This window comes from Nicotiana tomentosiformis, chromosome 10 (genome assembly GCF_000390325.3).
Source record: "Nicotiana tomentosiformis chromosome 10, ASM39032v3, whole genome shotgun sequence".
Lineage (NCBI taxonomy): Eukaryota > Viridiplantae > Streptophyta > Magnoliopsida > Solanales > Solanaceae > Nicotiana > Nicotiana tomentosiformis.
This window is the reverse complement of record NC_090821.1, coordinates 78,214,030-78,226,434: the sequence shown is the minus strand read 5'-3', so window position 1 is coordinate 78,226,434 and position 12,405 is coordinate 78,214,030. Positions and strand designations below refer to the sequence as shown.

Here is a 12,405-nt window from a genome sequence, read left to right as displayed (position 1 = left end):
CGTCACTTCTCCCGACGAACACTCTCAATCTCTGGAATAACCATCTACAAAATAAAGAAAAAGGAATTAGAGCTTGCAAAGGAAATCAAAGCATAAGAAAAAGAACATACGACAGTCATGCTTACCCAGAGAGAAAGACCAGCAATGTTATTCGACAAAGGCTTGTCGTTTATAGTCTCTAGGGTCGTACCGTCAACCTCATAACAAAGAGAACCGAGGGTAGGGACTACTTCCTCGGTGTTTACAAGAATATTACAATCCATTGGGATCATAATAGTCGTGGAGCCCTCTTCCAACCTCACCTCAAGTTGAATAAGTCCCTCATCGATCATCTTCAACTCGACCAGATCCATATCGGAGTCAGATCTGACTTCCTCTTCAGTAATGGCCTTCTCTCTGTCATCAGTCGCAGAGGGGATATCCATTGCGACCCTAGAAAACGAGGCCTCCTCTTACCTCGGAAGGCCCTCGACCGTCCCCATGGGATACATCGATGCACCCGTGTCCATCTCCTCAAAGTGAGGAACCTCGGAGCTCACCTCGATGCTCTCTCCAACATGCACTATGGCCGTCTCTCGAAGAACAAAATCACCTTCTTCCAAGTCGACGGCTAGTGGCCTTTATCCTCCCGCATCCATGGCTTTCCTCTTACGAGGCATTAGACTACCGTCATCAGGAGAGATATCATCGTCCTCATCAATCGGTGAAAGGAGTTGAGGAGCAGAAGCAGAGGATGGAACATGGGCAGGATCTCGGACTACGGCGGCTGAGGAAGGGGTCGGCACAGAAGCGACAGTAGTCCCAATATAGGCAGAAGCCGCAGGGGTATCAGCCTTCCTCCAAAAGGATGGCACCGGTGCCCGGCTCCTTCTAGAAGACCCCCTGCTTGGGAATGAAACGAACATCAAAGTCAGTAAAATGAGTCAGCATACAACGAAAAATGGAACGATCACGGGAAAGTTACCTGTCGAAGGAAGATCCAGTCTGAACTTCTTGATAAATCTCAGCCAGTCACGGATCCTTACGATGTGGGGGAGGATTTGCTCGACCCAGTCAGAAATGCACGTGACTAGAAGTGGAGGTTGAGTGTTGGCTACAAGGAAAGAAAAAGTCCTTCAACCAACTCCAAGAAAATAAAAGAACGCAAACAAAAAATGAGCACTTACGTGTAAACCATCAGCTTTAGCCACCACGTCCTCGCTCCTGACGTAGAAATAATTGAGCTAGAACTGGCAACTGGCCTTATCGTCCGTCTTCACCACCAAACATTTGCTTCCACGATGGCAAAGATTCAGCATTATCCCCCTATAGAAGCAATGGGTGAAGAGATGAACCAAATGCAGCAGCGTCAGCTTGACCCTGACCAACTCAGTAAATTTGGTCAGCATTTTAATAATTTTGTAGACGTACAGTGCAAGCTAAGCGGGGCAGATGCCGTAGTGACGACAAAATTCCTCCACCAACGGAAGAAAGGGAACAAATAATTGACGAGGAAAGGATAAGCGTATAGAGCGTAGTATCCGGGGCGATGAACCTGTACTACGTTCTCGCCAACAGGGATCAATTCGACATGGTTTGGGAGGCCGAATTTGGCTTTGAGTTCCGCCAATTCCTTAGGCGTCATCGTCGAATGAAAGATTCCAGGTACGGTATCAGGTGATTTGGTGAGGTCGGACCTAGCATCAAGATTACGGGGGATTATTTTCTCCACGGACGGGAATGCTTCATCATCAACAATGGCGGAAGCACCCTCCCCATGAGAAGGAAACATAATTGCTAAAGGAGGAATACGGCTCCCTTCTCCTGCATAAGTTAGACATGGTGCAAAGTAGTAAAGAAGAAATGAGTAGGAAAGAATGGAGATGGAGTAAGGTAGCATAATGAGGAAATGAAGTTTAGAGAAGAAAATGGCAAGAGCCAAGAGAGATGGTGCTCTGGAAAGTTAAGAGAAACAAACTTCAAACTCAAGTCCAAAACCCACAATTTATAGAGATCATGGCATTAAATCCGAAAATGGCTCGTCATAATTAGCACCGGAATCGAAACGGCAGATTCAATTAAGGGTCACGCGTGAATTGAGGCAGTGTATCGGAAATATGTGTCATAATGACGGTTGGTGTCATGATGTCACTCTATTCCTTTGGACAGGATAACTCCAACAAATCGCCCAGAAAACTTAAGGCATTTGAAATATACGGCACATAGAAAGCCACGTGGCCTGCTCGACACAACGGTTACGACTCTTGCAGCTCACTCGACAAGTTCGACCGAAAATGACATTATTCACTCATTAAGCTCACCTGCGATGACGAACTTAATAAGCGAAGGAACTAACTGTAGGGATCAAAAATCATCTCTAATATGATTAAGTCATGTTAGCATTAAGGATGCACTCACAGGCTTCCATGTGTCACCAATATGACTCCAATGAAAGCCTGCCCAAAGTCGAAGTGGTTCTAGAAATAATGAAGGTTGCAGTCGAAGAGTCAGCAAGGATCAAGGTCGAAGAGTCGTCAAAGATCAAGGTCGAGGTCGAGCATCCTTGACAGAGTTATAACGACTAGTTTCAAGATAGGACACTAAAGAAAATATTCTAGTAGATATTCTCTGCACCCGTATTATTAGGGTTTCTAGGAACATGTTCTCTATAAATAGAAAGAGACACAATAATAAGGGACATGAGATATTTATTTTTAAAAAACACATTGACTTTATATAGAGAATTTGGTCTTATTACAAGCATACAAAAATAAACTTTTTTACTAAGATTCTTGTCTAGCATTTCCACTGGATCCAAGAATAACCTGAGTGTTCAAAGGCTCATCAATCATTCATCATTGTCAAAAAGAATATCCATAGATCTCACCCATTTTCGGGTGACTCGCACGTTTTTATTTACTTAAATGTTATTTGCTGTTATTTATTGTTATTTAATGCCATATTCCATCTTTTTGGATCATTGAACATTGTTATTATTGCTTACATTCATTGTCATCTGGACAAATATACAAGTTATTTGTCATAAAACCAATAACCTCGTCTTTAGGATATTATTATTAGCTAAGATTGACTCTTCTTTGTTTAAATCTAATTGGTTGAACTAAGATCTATATTTTTGATTAAACAGTTTGGTTGAACCAAGATCTATATTTTTGGTCAAACAGTATTAATCCTGAGATTGTCAATTTTACTATTTTATCATGTGATAATTTATCCAGAGATTACTATTTCACCCTCTAGCAGATATAAATTATTCCTATACTATTTATAACCCAAAAATAACGTATCCCAAGATTAATAATCAAAGAAAAGATATGACAAACTATATTTTTATCCCACAATTATTTTTTATTTTTCCATCGTACAACGACCCCTTACAGCATGAATAGCCCAAGAATTATGCTATTGTTGAGATATCCAACCTTCAGTCTCTTGTACTCAGGGTTAGGTGTAGTACAATATATATTTACACTAACTTTGCACCGAATATTACGAAATGGAGTAGTAATTAATGCAGACTGACACAGTTCTTTCAATCTCTCCGCCGGAAAGTGCTCTTCGGGCTGAGATCTGTACAGTATTTTATGATTTTTTCTGAGAAATTTATAGCATCCATTGCTAATGTGTAATGTGCTGCCTCACCTTCGAAGGGTTTGATTAAGATATACCAGATTTCACCATACAAATGGAACCTAACCATATATATATTATATCTTCTAAATCGTACATATGTGTGCCAAGCTCCTTTTCATTAAGATTTTAGGACTCCTAGTTCTAACCGATATCCTTTTTATCTACTGTGCCTTTCACTGAATGAGCAAAAAGTAGTTACTTTTTGGATATGCATTTCATGTACTACGAACTTATTAAATAATTCCTCTCAACAGGAAATAAAACTAACCTTTGGCCTCACATATTAGGAAAACTTATCCAATTCCCTCTTAAATTTATATCTAGAAAAGAGCAGTAAGTGGGACATTTTATTTTCATTTCAAGTAATAAAACTGAAAGAGAAGTGGTCTATCTAGTACTTAAAATGGAGATAATTAGGCATACCATTAAAAGTGAATTTCATCATTACTAAAACATAGGGTTATGACAGCCATTTCTTTTTTATTTTCTTATAACGGTGGTGTCCGAGCTGACTATGACGCAGATTATTAGTCAAGAACGTCATCGATATCTATGGATGTATTGAAGGAAGTGAATTAAGATCAGGCAATGAACCAATTGGTTGTTGATCATTTGCACAAGAACTTCCAGCATCAGAGAGTAGTGATCCATCAGTTTTGCTATTTTCTGGCCAAAACTCAAGGCTTTTCCTATGAAGATAATGAGATATAAGATGATTATTTGGATCAATTCCCATTTTTATAAGTTTTCTTCTCAAATGGGAATTCCAATAATTCTTCACTTCATTATCAGTTCTCCCTGGTAATCTTCCAGCTATTAGTGACCACCTGAAAATTAAATGACAAAAATGAAAAATTATAACAACCACTATCTGTGATCACTAGCTACTTGTAACTTTCTTTATTTGGATATTTCACCCAACTAACTAATTTTAACAAACTTTATTAATTAATCAAAGTATATGTTTGGCCACCAAGTGGAAAAATAATATTGAACAACCATCGTTCAATGACATTGAATACTCTCCCTGTATTTCATATTATGCAACAGTCTTTCTTTTTTAATATGTTCTAAAAAGAATGATTTTTTTTATATTTAAAAATTTTAACTTTAAACTCCCCGTGTTATCCCTATGTCATGACTTTATAGCTACAAAATATCATGATAGACCTGTTTAAAACCAGAATTATTAAAATCGTTCTTTCTTTGTCAAACTTAGTGACTGATTGAACATATTCACATAAAATGAAATGAAATATATATTATATATATATCTCCTTGTGGCAAAGGTTATTGTTTTCGGCAAAGGGCCAAATATACCCCTATACTTTCGAAAATGGTCTAAGAATACCCCGCGTTATACTATTGGGTTATATATACCCCTGCAGTCATACTTTGGGTTCAAATATACCCCTCATTTAAACGGAGGGACACGTGTCATCGTCTTGTTGGTCAATTCTAAATATCTTCTAATCAATTAAAAAGACCCATTAATCATACCCGAAAAGCAATTGTTTTTTGTAAAAACTAGAAAAAACTGAAATTATTTTTACTAAAAACTGAAAAAAACGAAAATATTATTTTTTCAGTTTTTAGAAAAAAACTGCTTTAGAAAAAACTGAAAAATATTTTCTAAAACAATGTTTTTGAAAAAATTGAAAAAACAAAAACTGAAAAACAATTTTCTAAAATATTTTTTTTGTAAAAACTGATTTTTTTTTTTTTACTAAAAACTGAAAAAAACGAAAATATTTTTTTTCCAGTTTTTACAAAAAAACTGCTTTAAAAAAAGCTGAAAAATATTTTCTAAAATAATATTTTTGTAAAAACTGAAAAAAAAAAACTAAAAAGTAAATTTCTAAAGCAGTGTTTTTGTAAAAACTGAAAAAATAAATATTTTCTTTTTTTTTTTTCAGTTTTTAGTTAAAAATATTTCAATTTTTTCCAGTTTTTAATTACTTTAGAAAATTGCTACAGTTTTTTTTTCCAGTTTTTTAAAGCAATTTTTTGTAAAAACTGGAAAAAAAATATTTTCGTTTTTTTCAGTTTTTACAAAAAAAATATTATTTTCCGGGTATGGATAATGAGTCTTTTTAATTAATTAGGATATATTTAGAATTGACCAACAGGATGATGACACGTGTCCCTCCGTTTAAATGAGAGGTATATTTGAACCCAATAGATAACCCAATAGTATAACGAGGGGTATTCTTAGACCATTTTCGAAAATAGATGGGTATATTTGACCCTTTGCCGTATATATAATTATTAGGAATCCTTTAAAAACTACTTGTCTAAATAAGAAAAGTAGTTCACATTTGTTCAAAGCGAAAAAGTCCATTTGAGCATATGTACTGATTTTTCTCTTTTAATTAACTCAAAATGTCCCATAAAAATAAAATAGTAGAAAACCTGTTGCCAAGGAGGGCATGAAGCTTGATAATGAGATCGTCTTCATCCTCAGAAAAGTTTCCTCTTTTAATGTTTGGGCTAAGATAATTCATCCACCTTAGTCTGCAACTTTTACCACATCTAAGCAGACCTAATCAAACACAAACACACACAAATTAAAAAGCCAAAAAAGAAAAAGTAACCTTTAGAGTAAAAAGGACAGTCTACTGCACTAAGCTCCCGTCACGCGCGGGGTCCGGGAAGGGCCGGGCCATAAGGGTCTATTGTACGCAGCCTTACCCTGCATTTCTGGAGAGTCAGTTTTCACGGCTCGAATCCGTGACCTTCTGGTCACATGGCAACAACTTTACCCTTTAGAGTACTGAGTATATATACATTTTAATTTTTTTTTTTTTGTATATATATATATGCATAGTTCAAACAGAAAGCAACGGGTTAGTTAAATGTACAAAACAACTCTGTACTTACCAGCAGCTTTAGGTAAGTTACGCCAGCAACCTTCGCCATGTTGAGTGATATAATCAATGAGTTTCTGGTCTTCTTGTTTAGACCAAGCTCCTCTGTGCATTTCCTCTTTGTTATCACAGCAAGTTTTTCTCATGATTTTAGGTATTTGATATTCTAGTAGTTTAATTTAATGTCGTCTTTTTTATGGAGAAGATACTAGAGAGAGGCCGTTGTACTTTGGGAAGTGGATAGTGTGGCAATGAACCTTATGTAACAATGGTTTTATAATAACTAGTAATAAGTATTGAATGAATATAGAAAGTTTGACTTTGGAAGTTGGACCGGTGGTTTGGTCTTTGCATGCATGCAAGGCGTGATAATTCCCAACTTTCCCTCTTCCTATTTTAATTAACTTGTGGATAATAATTTCGACAATGAACTGGAGCCTCGGAACAATGGTAAAGTTATCGTCGTGTGACCTATAGATCACAGATACGAGTTGTGGAATCAGTCATTGCTGTTTGCATTAGGATAAATTGTCTATATTACACCCCCTACGGGTGCAGCCCTTCCCGAGCCATGCGTGAACATGGGATGCTTTGCACCGAACTGCATAAGACTTGATTGAAAATTTCATTATGTTTTATTCTGTTCAAATTTAATCTATATCCCACCCGTTTGACACACCTACTTCTTATACATATGACTTGGTTGAAATTTTTTAACTTTTCCATTTATTTTCTTTTGGTAAAAAGATGTAGCACGAATACCATTTTGTATAATTTGAATTATGATTTTCCTCTACAAATACCTTATCAGTTTCATACTTATATCATAACAAAATAAGACCCTGCTTAGTAAAGCTCGAATATGAGCTTGCAAATCGACTACTTAAAAACTCAATAACTAACTAACTACTCTTAAATTACTATTTCGTTGGCATTATGACTTAATTAGGTCTCAAATCATCTAAAAATTTATCATAGTGTTTTACCCACGAAAAGGTTAATGTTCGCATATACTTTTAAGTATTTTAGTTAATTTTTGGTACTAATTGTTAGCGTGATATTTTAGGATAAAAGTATTTCTGTTATAAAATAAAGACCGTAAAGTAAAGAAACCGAAGACAAGTATAGAGAGAGATTGATATATTATTCAGCTTCAAACTGTTGTACATAATGAACTGAAAACTCCTCTATTTATAGTAGAAAGGAAGTAGCTGCGAGGCTTTTCATGAAACAGTTGCGAGGCTTTTCTTGAGCTACTTGTAAGCTGTCTGCATGAGTTGCTTGCAACCTGCCTGTTTAATAAGAAGTTGCTGCAAATCATTTCATTGAGTTGCTTGCAACCTGCCTGCATCAGCTGCTTGTAGATAAACTTCAATAGAGTACCAAACAGATAATCTTCTTCAGGAAAATTATCTATAGCGGAGTAATAAATGGACATCCACATTATAATTATTTTCATAACACTCCCCCTTGGATGTTCATTAAAAGATATTGTGCCTCGTTAAAACCTTACTAGGAAAAACCCAGTGAAAAAAATCCTAGTGAAGTAAAAAGAGTACACATATTTAGTAATACGCAATTCTAACTGCCTCATTAAAAACCTTACAAGAAAAACCCCATGGGAAAAACCTTAGTAAGGAAAAACGAGTACAACGCGTATTTCACTCCCCATGATGAAAACCTTGTTCCAAATATTTGAGTCTTCGTATTCCAATCTTATATACCATCTTCTCAAAAGTTAAAGTTGGCAAAGATTTAGTGGACAAATCTGTTGGATTGTCACTTGAACAGATTTATTGCACATCGATGTCACCATTTTTCTAAACATCATGTGTGTAGAATAATTTTAGTGAAATGTGCTTCGTTCTATCTCCTTTTATAAATCCTCCATTTAATTAGGCTATGCATACATCATTGTTTTCGTATAATATTGTGGGTTTTTTTTATCACATTCCAACCCACATTTTTCTCGAATAAAATAAATCACTGATCTCAACCATATGCATTCCCTGCTTGCTTCATAAATAACTATTATCTCAGCATGATTTGAAGAAGTACCAACAATAGATTGTTTTGTGAAGCGCCATGATATGACAATACCTCCACATGTAAATACATACCCGATTTGAGATCGAGCTTTATGAGGATCGAATAAATAACCTGCATCTGCATAACCAATATGATCTGCACCACATTTGTTAGCATTAGCAAGATACATAAGTGCACTAATTGCACTGAGATAGAGTATTTCAGGACCAAGGAGTTCCTCCTCTTCTTCAGGAGGTCAGAACGAATCCTTATTCATTTCAAGTGATCGAACACCCATTTGGTGTACTTAATGGGTGCGCTTTGTCCATGTAAAAGTGTTTTAAAATATTTTCTGTATAAACAGATTGATGGATAAAGATCCCGTATGCTAAATATTCAATTTGCAGACTAAGACAAAAATTTTTCCTTTGGAGCTCTTCTGGAGTTCCTATGAGATTTATGTCATTAACATAAATAATAAGTATAACAAATTCTGATGTTGTTTTCTTTGTAAAAATACATGGACAAATGCCATCATTTATATAACCTTCATTTATCAATTCAGTGAGGCGATTATACCACATGCGCCCTGATTGTTTTAAATCATGCATAGATTTTTGTAATCTGATTGAGTACATTTCTCGAGACTTTGAATTATATGCTTCAAGCATTTTAAATCCTTCAGGGATCTTTATATAAATTTGATCAAATGAGCCATAAAGGTTATGACTTGCATCTAAATGGCATGACATCTTCAGGTGTATGGACTACATTTATGTCATTAACATAAACAACAAGTATAACAAACTCTGATGCTGTTTTCTTTGTAAAAACGCATGGACAAATGCCATCATTTATATAACCTTCATTTATCAATTCAGTGAGGCAATTATACCACATGCGCCCTGGTTGTTTTAAATCATACAAAGATTTTTGTAATCTGATTGAGTACATTTCTCGAAACTTTGAATTACATGCTTCAAGCATTTTAAATCCTTCAGGGATCTTTATATAAATTTGATCAAATGAGCCATATATGTTATGACTTGCATCTAAATGGCATGACATCTTCATGTTTCTGGACTACAGGTCTGATCCTCATAATTTTTTTTATATAATATTGTGCACTATATTGTATCAAATATATCGTCGACGATCATTTTGTATCGGTTCGCAAGTGACATAACTTTTTGAGATCTCATCACTTTCTTTAATTTCAGGTACCTGAACTTCTTCTGGAGTTTCATGAAATGTTATGTCGTGGGTTCTTCTAGATTTCATTTCATCCTCATTATGATCATTTTGATCATTTGCTCCTATCCTTTTCAAGGATTTTTACCTTTGGAACCGATCGGTTTACTATGCTTCATGCGTGCAGTAAACCTTATCCTTGAGGGACTTTAATTGTAATAGGAGCATTTGCAGCTGAAATATGATATTTAATTTTGGATCAGCAAATGCTTCTGGCATTTGACTTGAATTATGTTCAAAGTGAGGATCATATTAATGATAATTCGATTCATATAGCATATTTTTCAGCTGTTTATTCCATCCCCCAAATGTTAGAAAAACTAACTCATATCCCTAATCTTCTTTGGGAAACCTATCTTTATGCATTGTGGTAGAGAAATTAATCATATACCACACATCAAAAGTTATTAGATAGTAAAAATATTTGGTTTCTGATCCTAAACCAATTATGAGGGGAGGACTTATCATATTTTATTTGTCTGATACATACAAGTGTTGATGTATGCAATTTAAAAAATCTTAGACCAACACATGAGGCTTTGTTCTCATAAGAAATAGTTTAGCCATTAATAGGAGGTATTCAATGCTAAAATAGTTTGGATATAAACCAACATCATCAAGATGAATTATCTTGATTTCATAATCTAAAAATTATGCTCTTAATTGAGAAAGGCAATTTCAAATGCCAAACTGCAGGTTGACAATAAACACACATGTAACTATCTCATATATGCATCTATAAGTGGTTCACATAATAGGTAAATGGGCTCATATTCACCTTTTATATATTTCAGAATTCAGGGGTTTTAGTCCTAACTTTAGCTGGTATAATTAATTTATTATGAGAACAAGCAACACAAGAGAATTCTTGAAGAATCTTCTAGTTATTCAGTATATGCTTATCTGAATTCTCAAATAGCTCATTTAAAAATGGCAAATGAAAACTTCAAGTTTATCATGGCATGTGCTATCTCTAAGTAAACTTCTGGTTTACTATGGCATAAATATTTGCATCAGTAAACTTCTGATTTACTGTGGCTACTTTTGTATTAATAAATTTCTAGTTTACAGTAGCTACTTTTGCCTTAGTAAAACTTCTAGTTTACTGTGACTGCTTTTGCATTAGTAAACTTCTGATTTACTGTGATACATGATGTAGTACAAATTAAAGAATAAGACGGGTAACTTCTCACACACATATTATTTTACCCCCTATGATTGTGGAAATATGAAGATTTTCAATCTTCCAATTATTTGTGGTCTTAATATGATAGCCATTTGTATCAGTAAACTTCGGGTTTACTATAACATATGTTTTGACCATAATCATATAATATGAATGACATATTTGTATATAAGCTCTTCGAGAGCCTTAATTTATTATCCACAATCTAATATTATTCGGACACTACTGGTATCACGTGTCTTCTAGACAAACATTTAGTTTTTCAGGAGTTTTTGATACATTTTGTACTATCAAATATTGCTCCGACACTTCTGGTATCATGAGAGAAAATCATAATCAAATAAATAATATAAAGACAATTATAAATTTATAAATGTCAGAAATCAAGAATTTCAGTATTTTTACCACCAACTTTGTGACAAATATCTCCTTTAGGGAGAAACGCCATTAACATCTGAATATTTTATATCAAAGCGGCAACCACATAGTCATTACATCCTTCAGAAAAATATACATGAGTTGTTATTTTCTTCGGGGTAGTTAATAATAACTAACCATAATATATCAACGTGGTTGTAGTAGAAAGCATTCTACAAGAATGCTTTTGCCTTAGAATGATACTTAATAAAATTATTCAAGATATTTTACGCGCAATAGGTACGTGTGGCAATGATCTTTATGCTACAAAAATAATATTTATATTCTCTATTATTCTACCTCTTCAGGAGGTGAGTTGTGGTATTTCTTCATTCACTCCAGGGAATAAAAATGTGCTTCAAAAATAACTTTGAATAGCTCATTATTTTGTTGAAGCACAGAAAGACACTACTTCAAATTATTTTCCTATTTCAGGAGGAAATTTCAATTGTGTTACTTCTTCAGGAGCAAATTTAAAATACGAAATATTGAGTATATATTCTCTCAATTACATTAACTCTTATGGAGGTGCATTATAATATATTTACATCAAGAGCGCGTTCATTTTTACGGCTTTATTAATATTATCACATTCACTTCAGCAAATAGATTAATATTTATCAAAAATTCTCATCCTTCAGAAAATTGAACATAATTATCTGAACGCGCATTAATCACATCAAATTGTGATGCTTTAACCTCTTTTAAAATATTTACTACTTCAGGGTCAAATCGAGGCGTGCATGTAATATAGAAAATATTTCTCTAGCTTATCTTTAGTTGTAACCATAGAAAACTTAAATTATCACTTCTGGTAGTCATAGGCATATACCACTTCTGGTGGTTAACAAAATTTAGTTATAATGAGATATACGAAACATACCACTTCTGGTAGTTACATATTTCTTGTAAACTCTGCAGGAGTTTAAGTGGATCTAATAATATTATACACTTTGTAATCTTTTATTAAGCTAATAAAGGTGAAAACAAATACCAAAATAGGTATTGTATACGTAACATATA

The 12,405-nt window shown here is 34.4% G+C and overlaps 1 protein-coding gene across 1 annotated transcript; it reads right to left on the bottom strand.

Moving 5' to 3' along the window:
- Positions 1-3,960: 3,960 nt before the first annotated feature.
- Positions 3,961-6,750, bottom strand: LOC104092716 (transcription factor MYB3-like). The gene is made up of 3 exons (XM_009598380.4): positions 6,514-6,750; positions 6,046-6,175; positions 3,961-4,460 (listed from the first exon to the last, which is right to left on the bottom strand). The coding sequence occupies exons 1-3, from the start codon at positions 6,644-6,646 to the stop codon at positions 4,184-4,186; spliced, it is 540 nt and encodes a 179-aa protein (XP_009596675.1). The 5' UTR covers positions 6,647-6,750; the 3' UTR covers positions 3,961-4,183.
- Between the last annotated feature and the right edge of the window lie 5,655 nt (positions 6,751-12,405).

Coding starts and splice junctions, on each gene's coding strand:
- LOC104092716 (XM_009598380.4), bottom strand. CDS start 6,646: ATGAGAAAAACTTGCTGTGATAACAAAGAGGAAATGCACAGAGGAGCT. Junction 6,176..6,513: donor TAACTTACCTAAAGCTGCTG/GTAAGTACAGAG, acceptor GTGTTTGATTAG/GTCTGCTTAGATGTGGTAAA. Junction 4,461..6,045: donor CATGCCCTCCTTGGCAACAG/GTTTTCTACTAT, acceptor TTTAATTTTCAG/GTGGTCACTAATAGCTGGAA.